The following is a 17557-nucleotide window of genomic DNA, read 5'->3' on the forward strand; positions in this document are numbered from 1 at the left end:
AGAAAAAACCAAAATTCAAAATCAAAATCAAAACAACTGCTACAATTATTGCAGCTACTGGGAATCCAGATGCGATCTTGTGCGCTACTTATCAAAAATGGTGACGGCCCTATACACATTACACACTATTGAGGGCGCACTACTCCATACAGGAACACAGTACGTATTCTATTCCAATCCATGCTTTCTAACTCATATTTACATACATGTATTTGTCATTCCAACTACCCAAATAAATCATGTAGAATTATGGTTAATAGAACCCTCGTGTACAATGTATACACTAGTGTTGAATTATATTCTCTCTATACCTTTACAACAGAAGTACTTTTCTTGTTGTTGTGTAAATGGGAGTCTTATCCAAAACTTGTCCTTTGTGTTTGGTTCATTAACTTGGATAAGTTCACAGGGAACTATTTCTATGGTCCTCACTAGAATCGTTTTCCTGTCAAAGATTGCACCTTTTTTCTATTCATTTTCTGGTGGAGTAAAGTTAAATTCAGTACTAAATGAAAAACTGGGGTGCCAAAAATATGAAAAACATTGTCGCTGGGTGTATCTATAATCACTTGTAGCATTCATCAACTCATTGATAGGACAGGGGGTGTTTGCTGGAGAGTCTTGCAGTGGAGGGTGTGTGGTGGTAGTGGTGTGGTGGTGGGGGGGCTTGCTTCAGTCCACTAACACTTGAAAGTAAGTGAGGGGTTGGTGGGGTAGGGGGCATGTGGAGAGTATTGTGGTATGGGTGAGGGTGGGGGCTTGAAAGCCAATAATAAAACACTGAAACACAAGTCATCTTTTCAATATGTAATTTTATGCAAAATATAAATGTTACCTTTAATTTAGGGAAAGGGTTGTTTGTTTGTTGAGATTCATTTTCTCATTCTGTGTACTCACAATGATGGCATACCAATAATAATAACAATAATAATAATAATAATAATAATAATAATAATACAATAACAATAAGGATAACAATAATCACATGGCATATTAGAGAAAAAATAACAAAATGACTGAACTGAGACTTGATACCTTTTGTCCATTATGTAAAAGAACCTGAGGTATATGACATGGAAATGACAATGTTTGTATATTCAAAACAAATTAGTCCACATAAGACATGGTGCCTGGTTATAAAATCTGTTTGTTGAGGTATGTAGTCTACAATGTAGTACATGGAGTGTCAACCTTATCATTTACAAACCACTCTTTACCACATGCCCAGGAGTACAAGTTGGTTTTCGGATTTTTTTTCTCATTTCATATCAAATGCCCGAGAAATATATCTATGATATTCCCTACATTATAACTCAGCGATTGAATTGATGTACACCCATGATTACTATGGCAACGGCTGAGAGAAATAAGTGAATGTTACCTAGACAGTAATGACATCATCGGTCTGGGCTTCTCAGCCTGTCCTAATAGGGAGAGGGAGATTAGACCATGCCCACAATGGCTGATCTGTCAGTCCACAGGTTACGATACTGTTACTTAAAACTGGGACTTCTTTAATTATTACAATAACTGTTTTTTTTACCAGTGTATGTGTATGTCTTCTAATGTTATTTATAATATGTGCATGTCCTCTGACCTAAATTATATGAACTGGCAAAATGAGGTACTGTTTTGTGCATAGATTCAGAGTTTCCTGTACACCACACGATGAAATATATTAGCAAAGCACCATTAATGAAAGCCCAAATTACCATGAATAATTGTTACACAATCACATGGTTTCTCAATGACTAAACCCTACCCTTTATACACTTATAGAGATTTCTGAATTGGCTGGACAGTGGTATACAGGTGAACAATAAAACTAACTATGTGTACAATGTATCCTTGGGCAGTGGTAAGAGCTGCACATCCCCAACCCCTCTCATTTTACTAATTCAGGTCTCCTTTTCTCCCTCCCCATTGACACTAGCCTGATGTTATTGAGAAGCAAAAAAAATCCAATATGACTTAGGAGTAAAATTCATTTGAAATATTTTCATTACTGTTTGAAAACTGATAAAATACTACGGCGTAGTTGTGGTGTCACATTTTTAACCACAAAAATAACTTAAGTGAAAGATTATTAAATGAAAAGTACTTGTAGATTAAATATACAAATATAATGTGAAACTCCTGGAAATATTTAATGCTTCTCAAAACAATGTACCATAGTTACTTGAACAGACCAAAGATATTACATATTTGAATCAAGTTTTGTCACATTTACAAATCAGCATCTCAGACACAGAGGGAAATAGTCAAGTCTATAGTTGTACTAGGCTTGTGTGATGAATGACATCAAGTGATATAGTTGATTGGCATCTGTCAATCAATGCTAATTGGTAAGCAGCCAATTAGATGTTGACAACTCTCAATCAGTGATATTGGTAAGCAGCCAATCAGATGTCAGATTGTCAGCTGTCAATCAATGCTAATTGGTTAAGCAGCCAATTAGATGTCAGATTGTCAGCTGTCAATCAATGCATAATGTCTGAATCACACAATAATACACAAATATATTTGCAAGTTTAACTTCACAAATATCTATGGTCTGTTCAAAATAACATAATGTCTGTTAAAACTTTTTTTTTCATAAAAAAGAAATATCTAAAGTGATCTGGTAAATGTTATAATAAACCACCTGAACATTGATGATAAAAAATGTTAACACACTCTATTACAACACAAAATAAATACTGATCACAATTTGGCAAACATAATTTTTTTTACAATAGATTTTTTTTTGGTATGACAAAAAATTTAAATCCATCAAGCATACAGTTTGTGAACTGGTGATCTCACCAAGTGTGTATCTGAGAAGCTAATACAATACACGTTATGACTAAAATGACCCCATTTGGTGTTCATAGCTAAAAATGAGTCTAAAAATAATACCACTCTGGTATTCCAGCATTCGGTTTACTCACACAAACTAAATCTATTGTTCTACAATGTGGTAGATCACACATGTAGGTGATAGCAGTTCCTCTGTTGTACGACTGCAATCACCTTGTGATCAAGATGTTGTAAACACTGGCAGTCTCAAAACAGTACACTGTAAGTTCATGGAACTCTGCCAATAAAACTGTGTGACACCTCCCTACTGAGACTACAATTAAACCAACGTCCATTCAATAGCTTATCACTGTTGTATCAACATGTTGCGACAATAGTTTTAGTTTGTGTCTATCTTAGTAAACCAAAGGCATGATTACCAGAATAATATCAAGTATTAAACCCTGTAATGGTAGAGCACAGCTGTGATCAAATAAGGTGACATACATAACATAACCCTGAACTATGTCTCTAGCTAAATGCATAGACAGTGTTTTTGAACGCTTTTCTTCAATGGTGACACATTTCTTATATACACCACATTGCTCAGATCTATGTCACAGCTCTACTTCAACACTAGAGGGCGACATTTAATGCAAACATAGCATACTGTACATGTCTGGAAAGATTTGTGCGTTCATATGAAAGCAAAGACACAAACTATGTTGTCCTGTGGAAAATGAGGTTTGCTAACATAACTGATAAAGCAGATCCATTGCCAAGTCAAAAGTTGACTTCCATGCTCAACATTCAAAAGTGCTACCCCTGGGACTAGGACGTATAAAAGCTGTCAAACTTTCTGGTTATTTTCTAAAATATATGTTCTTTCTGTTTTACTACAAGGCAAACATGATCTTTTTTATCAGGAAACTGACACACTGAGTGTGTCTACAAGAGTTATCGTCTGTAAATAGTTGTATAGATAGGGGAAATAGGTCTACAGACTTGCATTAGTCGACTACCTGTCAATTAAAATCAACTCCTGCTTTTGCTACTTCTCAGCTAGGTCATAGGTCATATATAACTACACTCACTGGCCTACTCATGATGTCATTGTTTTTAACCCAGTACAGTAGCTGCTTTGGGAAAATCGTAATTTGCATATAAATACTACAATATCTGACTTCCATTATGTAAATTAATCCAGCCACTCTCACTTATTGTTATGATTACTAAAAAACATGTATTTGAAATGATTCTTTTTTGAAACCTGTACCAATGATAATTCAAAAAAAGAGAAAAAATACTGATTTAAAAAAATTACAGGTAATACATTGCTATTCTATTCAGCAAAATCCTTACCAATTTTTTTTTTCAGTTGCATGAAGGTTGTTTAAATATTTCATGATTAATTTTCACCCTAAAAGATTACGTTAAGATCCAAAAAAGTGTCACTGATAATTTTGAGTAAAATCTACCAAAATAAAAAATGCTAGGCATAGAATTATCAAATAAAACGGCTGGGTGTGGAATTCTCCCTGTACGTCCACTTATTCTTAGTTGCTCCTATAACACAGCCTGTGGAACCCCACACATTGAATGTTGCCCTGCAACACAGCCTGTGAAACCCCACACATTGAATGTTGCCCCTTGCATCACAGCCTGTGAAAACTCACACATTGAATGTTGCCCCTTGCATCACAGCCTGTGCAACCCCCACACATTGAATGTTGCCCCTTGCATCACAGCCTGTGAAACCCCACTGGCTGAACATTGCTCTAGAAACAGAGCCTGTGAAACCAAAAAAGTCAAGGTTACATCACAGACCTTCTCACTAATCATCTCAAGAATCTTATACATGATAGAATTCAGTTGTCTTTTGTAATTTTTTCCACAAAATATGTACAAATACCTCAGATTATTAATGAAACAGCACTCAGATTTCTCCTGGCTTAAAATAAAGGAGAAACCGACTTCATTCAAGCATTCGTCTTTCTCACTTGTTCCATTTACACTGTAAAATATTCATCACAAACACATTCAAACCAAAGATTGATATGCACAGCATGGTTTCCTTGGGAACACCAAGCAACAGTTCATACTATGGTTCATCCAATGTCACATGTTTGAACTGCAGTGGTTTTAGTTTTCCTCTGTCAAGGTTTAGACTGGCCATCAGTGTACAGAACAATTCAGCTGCGTCCATGCTTCTGCAGCATTCAGAGACATTGCAAGTTGATTGGGTCATAGTTCATAGGTCAATACTCATTCTTTGGCAGTGTAGGGACATTGACATTTACTGCAGTAAAAAATGCCATCTTCTCCCTGCAATTCAAAATAAACAGAACAATACAAAATTATTTGGGACATGTTTCATTTCACCTTATTTTTGTCTGTCGGTGTGCCCACATATTCATTGGATTATGTTCTGGCAACAATGCATGTGTCTCTTATTGTCCATTTTTACATCTGACCGTCACGTGGGACAGCTTGAATTGTTATCTCTTTGCAGTTTGTTTTTGATTGTCTGTTATATTCTCAGTTTCTGGTTTATGTCTATGTAGCGACAGATCCCTGACACACTCATATTGATGTTGATGTCAAACACCAAGTATAATTGTACATGATACCATATTAGGAGCACATGACACCATATTTGGAATAATGACACCATATCTGGCACACATGACATAGATTTGGTACACACAACACCATATTTGGTATATACAACACCATATTTGGTACATGACACCTTACTTGCAGTTAGTCTATAATTGTAAATGCACCCATAACAACCTAATAATAACCTAATACTAACCTGAATGACATGATTTCTGGTTGAGGAGTCTGACTCTGTCTCAGTTTGTACACTTGTTTGGTGGCTTTTTTTAGTGACCTTTCATTCCTGTCTTGCAGTGTGGTCTTGTTGAAACTATCGGCATTGTCCAACAATCTTTTCATGATGTCGTGTTCACTAAGCCATGTCGGATTCATGCCTGGATATGACAAATCAATCACATTAATATAGAATGTACTTCAGAAATAAACTCTTGAATTTAAACTTTCACTGTTACTATATTAAGGAAAATGTCAAATCTAGGGTCAATGTACACATTTTTACAGTAGAGGTCAAAATGATATAAAAATCTAGTCATTTTAGAATTCAATATGGCTGCTAAATACTGTGTTAACTCTAAATACAATAAATTTACCATTTTCTTGAGCCTCCTCCATTTTCTGTTTAATTTCTTTAAGCCTTGCAATTTCTTCCTGTAGGTAGTTCTGTTTAGTTCTTGATGCCTGAAGGTCAAGTTCAAGATCCAAGGAAGTCCTTTGAGGAGTATGTTCAACTTGAAGTTGGGGTACTTTTTGACCCTGTGGACAGAAAAGCAACCCAATTTTGTAAACACATAATGAAAACGATAACATAATTTATTCACTCTAAAGTTGAATCAAATATCAATGTTTGATTGTTATAATTATCTATGAATTTCAATGCATATCAATTGTCTTAAGGCTGTTAGAAGAACGTCTTCAGATCTGTATTAGTAACTGTCCTTAGACACGGCATCCTTCAGATCTGTATTAGTAACTGTCCTTAGACATGGCATCCTTCATGATCAAGTTGACATACCAGCATAAAGATGACATGTTGCTGTATTCACCTATGTCACGCAAATCTTTATTTGAATGTCAAGTCAGAAGTGTTTGCAATCAGGCCAACATCTCAACTGAACTGCCCAGATGATTGTGTATATATATGCCTTATCATACTAGTAAGATACTCTATCTGAATCACCAAGTTGTGTTCAAAGTACTTGTCAGGAACATAGCTATTTACTTGACTTGAAATGTGAGAATTTATCAGGCTTACCTTCTTCCATCGAAGACTTCTCCTTTCAAGAGAGTTCCTGATAAAGGGTCCTCTTCTGTACATTGGCTGCAGCATGGAACTATCACTGTCACTACGATTGAGCTATATAGAGAAACAACAAAATAGTAAATGTTTATGTTGGCCTACTATTGGCAGGGTACTATCACTGTCACTACGATTGAGCTATATAGAGAAACAACAAAATAGTAAATGTTTATGTTGGCATACTATTGGCAGGGTACACTAACACTTTCACTAACACATCCTTCAACCATTCACACAAACAAATACTAATTATAATAGTAAAGAAAGAACCTCAAGCAGGGTGTGTTGATAATAAGGGGTAGGTCCAACTCGGCCCATTGCCAACTCGGCCCATTGCCAACTCGGCCCCGGGGATTACCAACTCGGCCCAGGTGATTGCCAACTCGGCCCACATGATTGCCAACTCGGCCCATTCAGTGATACCGACTCGGCCCACTGTGTCATACGTTAATTTGTCATCACAGAAATGATATTCTGAACAAGCAGATACAGAAAACAAGCCAAGGTCCATCCAGACTCAGCCTAGTCCTACTGCACTCCTGCACCTTTAAGGTACACAGGGACGAATTGCATCAACTATTTTGGACTTTGAACTTTTTACATAGCAAAGTCATGAATGTCAAAGAAACAGGAATCGCAATCATATTGAACTTGAGGCGAAACTTGGACTAGTTCAACAGAGGATGGGCCGAGTTGGTGGGTCGAGTTGGCAGAGTGTGGGCCGAGTTGGTGGGCCGAGTTGGTGGGCCGAGTTGGCAATGAGTGGACCGAGTTGGTGGGCCGAGTTGGCGATGGGCCGAGTTGGACGTGCACCGATAATAACAGGCCACAATACTAACTTTACAGTGATTTTTTTTTTCAATTTTGATGTGGACTTTGTCTAGTTACCCATTTTGGCTTTATTCAAGTGTCACATTCTTACATGCATCTTAAAACTCTATGCAAGTCATTGTGATAATGATATCTATATGACTTTATGGCACATACATCTATTGACATTTGGACAGACAGACTGACACAGACAGATTGAGACAGATAGACAGATAGACAGACGGACAGATAGACAGACAGATAGATTGACAGACAGACAGATTGACAGACAGACAGAGACAGACAGAGACAGATTAATAGACAGACAGTCAGACACAGAAAGATTGACACAGAAAGATTGACACAGACCGACAGACAGACAGACAGACAGACAGCCAGCCAGCCAGACAGACAGCCAGCCAGACAGACAGACAGACAAGACAGACAGACAGACAGACAGACAGACAGACAGACAGACAGACAGACAGACAGCAAATAGACAAGACCATGTACATTGTCATAATGCTGACAGATCATGGTATAATTGCAACCAAATTCAAATACAACATACAAGTACTCACCCTACAAATATATTGCTGTTTTTGAGGTCCTGGTGAAAAAGTAGCAGACCTGACAATGTTACTGGCACGTAAATTTCCCCTACTGTCATTCTTAGTATGTCTAGTATTTTTACCACTGCGCATAAATTCACCTCCTTTGAGTTCATCTGTGTTTGTTTCCTTATCACATAACCAAGTCCTTGATAATTCATCATGATCATGAAGGTTCATGTGATTATGGTAATTAGCTTGTTCATAAATATTCACTAAGGCACTAGATCCGGCATGCTGCCTCAAATGTTGCTGTTGAAGTTGTTGGTGGTAAAGTTGTTGCTGCATATGTTCTGTGTACATTTGTTGCTGCAACTGTTCTGCATACAACTGTTGTTGTTGTTGTTGTTGTTGCATTTGATGCTCTGAAAACATCTGTTGTTGTTGCAATTGTTCAGAATACAATTGTTGCTGCTGTAACTGTTGTTGTTGTTGTTGTTGTTGTTGTTGTTGTTGTTGTAGCTGTTCTGGGTAAAGCTGTTGTTGTAATTGTCCTGCATAAAATTGTTGTTGTTGAAGTTGTTGTTCGGGATAAAGTTGCTGCTGCAACCTTTGTTCTTGATATAGTTGCTGCTGCTGCTGCTGTTGTTGTTGTTGTTGTTGTTGTTGTTGTTGTTGTTGAAGCTGGAGGTACAGCTGATGTTTTTGTTGCTCTGTGAGTGAGGAGTTCATTGAAATTTGAGATCTGTAATCTTGGGTGTATACAGGGACATACTGGTGATGTTGCTGATGTCTAAAGTTGGACGTGTCAAATGAAGATGACCTGAACCTGTGACAAACAGAACAGATTTTTAAGAAATGTAAGAATATGTGTAGTGTACCGAGTGTTGGCTCATTCGGAATCCAAATACAATCATTAGTGCAAATCCCCCCTGCGATGTAACACAGTGGTAGAAGTACATTAGTATTACGCTGCCTTCTTCATAAATGATACACTAGTGTAGAACACTACTGACATACCACTGCATGATTCTGATGGTGGTAGATAGTGTCAACTTTTCAGTGTTAGTAAGTTAGAGTATCACAAGTACAGTGTACCACCAGCAGAGTGTATAGTTAGTGGTACTGTTAGCATACCACCAGCAGAGTGTATAGTCAGTGGTACTATTAGCATACCACCAGCAGAGTGTATAGTTAGTGGTACTGTTAGCATACCACCAGCAGAGTGTATAGTCAGTGGTACTGTTAGCATACCACCAGTAGAGTATATAGTCAGTGGTACTATTAGCATACCACCAGCAGAGTGTATAGTTAGTGGTACTGTTAGCATACCACCAGCAGAGTGTATAGTCAGTGGTACTGTTAGCATACCACCAGCAGAGTGTATAGTCAGTGGTACTGTTAGCATACCACCAGCAGAGTGTATAGTCAGTGGTACTGTTAGCATACCACCAGCAGAGTGTATAGTCAGTGGTACTATTAGCATACCACTAGCAGAGTGTATAGTTAGTGGTACTGTTAGCATACCACCAGCAGAGTGTATAGTCAGTGGTACTGTTAGCATACCACCAGCAGAGTGTATAGTCAGTGGTACTGTTAGCATACCACCAGCAGAGTGTATAGTCAGTGGTACTGTTAGCATACCACCAGCAGAGTGTATAGTTAGTGGTACTGTTAGCATACCATCAGCAGAGTGTATAGTCAGTGGTACTGTTCGCATACCACCAGCAGAGTGTATAGTCAGTGGTACTGTTAGCATACCACCAGCAGAGTGTATAGTCAGTGGTACTGTTAGCATACCACCAGCAGTACTTCAGTGTTACATACCACTGCATGACTCCACTGCTGGTACATCGTGTACATGTCCTTGGTGTTACTCAGTAGACTGTACCGCTAGAAACATTGCGTATACTGTCGTACCACCAGGGTGAGCAACAGTTATGTTACATTCATGGGGAATTCGCATGTGTTTGGAATAATCTACAAGACTTCCTCCACACAAATTACAAAGATATACCAGATTTACCGAGTTGGATGTATAATACAGAATATACATTCTTAGGATATTTCCATCCATCTATTACAGAGGAAGATGATGATGTAATAGTGTTTACCTTGAGTCGACATCATCTTTGTCTGCATGTATCAATTCATCTATAATTCTATCTCCTGTTGATGCCCTTCGTAGTCTTGACGATGATGCTTCTAACAACTCAGCTACTGTGTCATTACTCTGTTGAAAACAATGTCAAAGGTCATCAACAATTAACTCAATGTTTATGTAGTGAAAGAATGCAAATCTGGGACAAAATAGCTCCAAATCAAAATAACTTGTACTTTTACCATGTAAAAAGTTGTCCCTGGTCATTTCGAAAACACCAAAGAATTTGGTTGTCTCCACCTTGTTTTCATGGAAATGGTAAAACTATTATTTCCCAAAGTTAGTATTCGGTGGCCATTTTGAATTTTAATATTGATACATTTTGAGATTATTTTCTCTAATTTACAACATTGCATGGTGACTCCTTTTTCTTCTTTATTTTAACTGAGACTGTGTTGAATTTTTTGTGCACGAATACGATCAATGTTTACGACACTTATTTACTACATTTTTGGGATGAACCTTTATGGTACAAAATAAGCCGTGGATACCTACCAGAGCTGTATTACTTGATATACTGTTTGGTGAGTCAGACAACGATGTATGCCCACTACATTTCCTACTCTCTGTTTGCAAATATTTAAAATTCAGGATATTGTACCATTTTGTCCTTGCAGGTAACATGGTATTGAAATCAGCTAGACTGACTTGGGCTCCTCCCTGTCAAGGAAGAGACATAACCCATCAATTAAAAATAATGCACACAAGACAAGAATATTAATATTTATTACATCATGTACAAGCCAAGTTGAACACATTTGATAAAAAATATTGGATGTATATATCTATCTACATCAAGACAAGCATCTACATCATTGGTTCTCTGATGCTAAGAATATGATTGAAAACTTTGTCATTTTTATTTTTACAGATTTTTCATAAGTTATGATACAACTAATAATTCTCCAATATTTGTCATCATTCAGTTGGACAACATTCATGACCTATGTGTTTTGTTCACTACAAGTCATGGGTCACTCGCATTTAGCTGAATGAAGAAAAATATGGGGGAAATGTTTAATACTGGTATGATGTATTCATATTGTCATACCTGTCACTATTTTATTTATTTATTCATTGATAATGTAAAATCAGACATAAAATTCTTACCAAGCAATCTTCTTCCTTATTCTCATTAACTGACCACACATTCACTTGGATTGTTTTGTTGTTGAGTTGGTTCTCAACTAGAGGCACTTTAAACACTTCATTCAGAACAGCTGCATTGTTATCTTCACAAAGTTTGGTAGAAAATACAGAATTTGTACTGGCAGGATATAACGCTATTTTTATGTACCTGAAATAAGGGCACAAGAAAACAAAAGATTAGAAGTGTTGGTCATAGAGGGCGTAAGATACTTCAATTTCAAGAACTGGTGAATCTTTTAATTACATTTTACATGTAACAAGAGCGTTTTTTGTTTTTTTTTTGTTTTTTTTTAGAGAAAACCATGTCAGTGTTTGTTGTTGAAGGTGGTACATAGTTTCAATTTCTGTAAGATTCCTGTCAAATTTTGTATTGTATATGTAAAAATTATCGTGTAAAATATAATAAACTTGACAAATTTTAACATATTATTCATTTCTGGATGATGTCACATCCAGATTACACTTAATGTGTTAAAAACAGTTGTCTGACTGAGTATAGATCCTCCACCAATGGGGTCTATGGACAGAGCTATAGAAACAGTTTGTCCTGAACAGAACAATGGGCCTATGGTGCATCTGAGGAGAGATAGTAATCCAAACCATGGTATTCAAACATTGGGGTTTCAATGGGTACTAAAACACCCTTTCCTAAAGGAGGTAGACAGAGACCTGAGTTGCATGAAACAAGTATTATCCACTTTTATCAATACTTACACTTTAGCTTTGTCAGGTATTGGTAATGCATTTAAATTCCTTGCTTGCTCAACACTGATATGTAGTAAACTATCTGTCACATCAAACTTAACACCAATTTGTACTTGTGCTGCTTCTAGTCTGGAGATGTCTGCATCATTAAAGAATACTTCATCTCCCATCTCACCAGGTCTAGTGCAAATATACACAACACAATAAAAGGAATGTGAGAACAAGTCATAAACCATATCATCAGGCTGGGGTGATGTGGGGTGGGGGTGGGGGAGTGGGGAATGACCATACAACAATACTTCTATCTGATCACTTTGCCATGATCAAATTTATAACTAGACACCTAAAGTAATAGTGATGTGCCTACCAATTGGTACACTACTCAGATACATTGACACACAGTATGACACTATGTGCATGCATGTACAAACACATATTTTCAATGCCTCTAGAACATTTGCAGTGTCGACCGGTAACACACATCAGAAAATACAGCACTCAACATGAGAAAAATATCAACATTCCTTGATTTCATGAGAGTGACATGTGTGACAACAATAAAGAATGGCATCTCATCTGATTTAGAAATACATGGCATCTTTAGCCTACAATGAAACTATGTAGCCCTACAAATACCATGTTTGGTTGGATGCTGACTATAAAAGCATGCTATGTCGGTAAGTATTCTGACAGCCATGATATGTATGCCAATAATTCACTCTGTCAGACATTTATACCTGTCTATCACAAAACCATGCAGTCATTGCCAGCAATCAGTATCCAGGGCTTGAAATAAGGGGTGTTTTACTTGTCACAGACAAGTGATTAGCAGAACTGGGCAAGGGGTTTTAGAAAGTACTTGTCGTTATGGACAAGTAGAATTTCTCATGGTTAGATTTTAAAACCTCTGCTTACTCATTCTAATGTAAGTGAAATATTCCTGTATCTGCAGAAACTTTCAAAGTGATATTTTAACATATGAATAGAAGATGATTATTCAGTTTAGATTTACTGAGTTTACTCAAACTGGATGTAATGTTATGGCAACTCACTTGGTGACAAAAACTGATGAAAAGGGACATCTCAATCAAACATCTCAATAAAATTTACGAAAAAATATTCACCTTGTGGACAAGTACTTTCTGATTTGGAAAGTGTTTTTTAATTTCTACTTGTCCAGTGGGCAAGAAAATATTTGTCGTTATTTCAAGCCCTGGTATCATACTTAACATACTGGGTTTAATAGACAGATGAATTTCCATTTCATCTTATCTATCTCTCATACATGCAATCTCTTAAATTCAGTAAAAGAGAGACAGTCAGTTTGGTTCAGGTTTTAGAGTCATGTGTTTTCCAGCCTCCAATTTATGAGTACAGAAAGCAATACACTCGAGCCACTCGACACTGAACACAATCCACAGAACCTTGTTGAGAGTTCCTTTAAAAAGAATACTTCACATAATAGTAAAGTCACACACAGCGTTGACAGCCATCAACAAATTAGGAACTCACCTCTTGATTGCAGCTTCATAGACTCCACTGTCGCCAGCAACAGATTCATCTGATATTGCTGCTGATACACTGCGTGTATTGGTATTGGTTTGACTCTCTACACTACCTAGACCTGTAAGTACATTATGTCATACTATGTAAATACAATGCATGTATTGGTATTGGTATTGGTTTGACTCTCTACACTACCTAGACCTGTAAGTACATTATGTCATACTATGTAAATACAATGCATGTATTGGTAATGGTATTGGTATTGGTTTGACTCGCTACACTACCTAGATCTGTAAGTACATTATGTCATACTATGTAAATACAATGCATGTATTGGTATTGGTATTGGTTTGACTCTCTACACTACCTAGATCTGTAAGTACATTATGTCACACTATGTAAATACAATGCATGTATTGGTATTGGTATTGGTTTGACTCTCTACACTACCTAGACCTGTAAGTACATTATGTCATACTATGTAAATACAATGCATGTACTGGTATTGGTATTGGTATTGGTTTGACTCTCTACACTACCTAGACCTGTAAGTACATTATGTCACACTATGTAAATACAATGCATGTATTGGTATTGGTATTGGTTTGACTCTCTACACTACCTAGACCTGTAAGTACATTATGTCATACTATGTAAATACAATGCGTGTATTGGTATTGGTATTGGTATTGGTTTGACTCTCTACACTACCTAGACCTGTAAGTACATTATGTCATACTATGTAAATACAATGCATGTATTGGTATTGGTATTGGTTTGACTCTCTACACTACCTAGACCTGTAAGTACATTATGTCATACCAAATAAATACAATGCATGTATTGGTATTGGTTTGACTCTCTACACTACCTAGACCTGTAAGTACATTATGTCATACCAAATAAATACAATGCATGTATTGGTATTGGTATTGGTATTGGTTTGACTCTCTACACTACCTAGAACTCTAAGTACATTATGTCATACTATGTAAATACAATGCATGTATTGGTATTGGTATTGGTTTGACTCTCTACACTACCTAGACCTGTAAGTACATTATGTCACACTATGTAAATACAATGCATGTATTGGTATTGGTATTGGTATTGGTATTGGTTTGACTCTCTACACTACCTAGACCTGTAAGTACATTATGTCATACTATGTAAATACAATGCATGTATTGGTATTGGTATTGGTTTGACTCTCTACACTACCTAGACCTGTAAGTACATTATGTCATACTATGTAAATACAATGCATGTATTGGTATTGGTATTGGTTTGACTCTCTACACTACCTAGACCTGTAAGTACATTATGTCACACTATGTAAATACAATGCATGTACTGGTATTGGTATTGGTATTGGTTTGACTCTCTACACTACCTAGACCTGTAAGTACATTATGTCATACTATGTAAATACAACGCATGTATTGGTATTGGTATTGGTATTGGTATTGGTTTGACTCTCTACACTACCTAGACCTGTAAGTACATTATGTCATACTATGTAAATACAATGCATGTATTGGTATTGGTATTGGTATTGGTATTGGTTTGACTCTCTACACTACCTAGACCTGTAGAGGGTATTCATCTTCATCTGAATAGGATGGCCTTGTAAAAGTATTCATAGAAATCTGTTGATCAAATTGCAAAATGTGCAAATGGTTGTTGACTTACCTGGAATACTTTCTGAAATTGGACTGAGTGGTTGATTGACCATATCTAGATTATAGTCCGTACCTGTAGACTTGGAATCTAAGTTCAATCTAGCAAGTCCCTGTTGTACAGCACGACTGTTAGCATCTACACTTTGTGAAAATGTTTGTTGATAAGAAGGCACATACTGGGCGGTTGTCACTGAAGTCACAACCATGGAGGACATACTGGCCAAGTGCTCATTAGAGTCCAAGTGTAACTGAGCCAGACCTCCTTCAAGCTTTTGTTTTTCCAAGTTCTTAAAATGCTCTTGGTAGCTGGGTGGTGGTCCTTCTGGAAGATTGGGTCTTTCCTCGCCACCCCCGGGTGATGCAGGGGGTGAGAGTGATGAGAAGGAAGATACAGGTGACAATGATGTCAGAGATTTGGGTGTTCCATTTGTGTTTAGTTTATTTGTGGATAGTCCTAATGATGCATTGGAACTTTCTGATGTCTCAGCTCCGGACGTTTCATGGATGGGTGAAATGCTGGTTCCTCGGACAGTGAGGGATGGAATAACTCCTCCACCTTGTAGAAGAGCATCCACCTGTCAAAGAGAAGAGTAGATTAGACTATAATGCTGTATTTCCTATAACATGAGACTTTTTACACAGAACTTTGGTGTTGAATGGTAACAAGTTTGCAAATACCCATCTTGAATGGTGCATTATGGGAAATGCACTATTTCATTGATAATCATGAATATCAATTGCTGTAACTGTTGAAAAGAATCTCTTACATTGATTGTAAAACAAATAACTTAAGTCTTGGAGACACAACCTTTCAGGAGAGCTATCCTTCCAAAACTTTTCACAAAATGATTGTGTATTTCATACAAAAGATTTGATCCTGTCACATTCTTAAACTCTGTACTATTATCTATTTTCAGTATTTTTACTTCTGTATTTCACTACATTATGAAGTATCAGTAAAAAAAACACTTCATTATTTGTGAAATCTCCCCAGAATGTGATCTCCAGTACACCCATCTCCAGTACACCCACCTTTTCTTTTAAGTCTCTCATCTCTATGTCTGCTGCGTTGATTTGTTGTAGGCCATAGATATCAGTAAAACTGACATTTAATGAGTTTTTACTGGATGCTAGGGAGCCTTTACTAGATGCAGCACTCAATGATCCCCTACTGGAACTGGACGATATGGACAATGTACTAGCAGATATACTGCAAAAGAAAAATAATGTACCGGTAAATACCGAGTTTCTTTCATCAGGCCTGGTATGTCAAAGTATTGGCAACATATCGTTACTTTGGTAGCAGCATAGATCTTCCATCAACATGGAGGTCTATGGTAGAAGTGAGATCATACAGCCATTTACTGACAACCCCATATTAGTGATGATCACTGATATCGGTGATATCATTTCATTGATGTCACAAAACACCAAAATCCTCTAAATTAGTTGATGGTTCATACATGCATTCAATCTGTCATTTACTGGCATTCCCTATGATTAATAATCACTGTGTTGAATAAAACACTCAAAATAGTTTTATTAACTTCACAAACAACAAAGTAATTCAAATATGCCCTCTCCATGAACTGATTGTCCATACAGGCAATAATCACTGTCCTGCAAACAACATTAAAATACCACTGACTTCAAATTGGCATTATTAACAGTCTGGAAGATTTACGGTCACTGTGTGGAATATATAACTAAAAATAGTTTCATTGATTGCACAGCACAGTACAGTAACATAAGATGACACAACACAACATGGTACACCACACCACACCACACCACACCACACCACACCACACCACACCACACCACACCAGACCACACCACACCACACCACAACACAACACAACACAACACAACACAACACAACACAACACAACAATGCCCACATGCCCTCTCCCTGAATACACAGTCTACAGAGGTAATGATCATTGTCTTGTAATACAAATGTAACATTTCATCAATTTGCGATTTTACTTGCAGGCCGTACGAGTGATGATCATCATCTTGCAAACAACACATAAGTAGTGATGTTAATTTCACAAACAGCAAAACCAATCAATATGACCTTTCAATAAATTCCATAATGTGCATTGGCAAATATCTCAATGAAACGTTTGAAACCGAATCTTCTACTGATTCATCATATTTTATTGACTTTAGTTTTGAGAAAAACAGTTACTTGACACTCAAAACTAAACATATCAAGGCTGAAAGTAGGAAATTTAATTCCTACACATACTTCCTTCTAATTGTTTACATTCATGTAATTTACTTCTAACAT

At 36.9% G+C, this 17557-nt stretch overlaps 1 protein-coding gene across 1 annotated transcript in view; it reads right to left on the reverse strand.

Annotated features, from left to right (window-relative positions):
• Positions 1–989: 989 nt before the first annotated feature.
• Positions 990–17557, reverse strand: part of LOC144438681 (protein KIBRA-like) — a 76867-nt gene continuing 60299 nt past the window's right edge. Inside the window, exons 11-22 of the mRNA XM_078127824.1 lie at positions 16294–16471; positions 15272–15836; positions 13586–13697; positions 12083–12253; positions 11330–11516; positions 10715–10879; positions 10173–10291; positions 8089–8887; positions 6653–6754; positions 5991–6153; positions 5597–5774; positions 990–5103 (exon numbers count right to left, since the gene is read on the reverse strand). Coding sequence (XP_077983950.1) covers positions 5037–5103; positions 5597–5774; positions 5991–6153; positions 6653–6754; positions 8089–8887; positions 10173–10291; positions 10715–10879; positions 11330–11516; positions 12083–12253; positions 13586–13697; positions 15272–15836; positions 16294–16471 — 2806 coding nt within the window. The 3' untranslated portion in view covers positions 990–5036. The remainder of the gene's footprint in view (positions 5104–5596; positions 5775–5990; positions 6154–6652; positions 6755–8088; positions 8888–10172; positions 10292–10714; positions 10880–11329; positions 11517–12082; positions 12254–13585; positions 13698–15271; positions 15837–16293; positions 16472–17557) is intronic.

Source organism: Glandiceps talaboti, chromosome 8, assembly GCF_964340395.1.
Source record: "Glandiceps talaboti chromosome 8, keGlaTala1.1, whole genome shotgun sequence".
In the NCBI taxonomy this organism is placed as follows: Eukaryota; Metazoa; Hemichordata; class Enteropneusta; family Spengelidae; genus Glandiceps; species Glandiceps talaboti.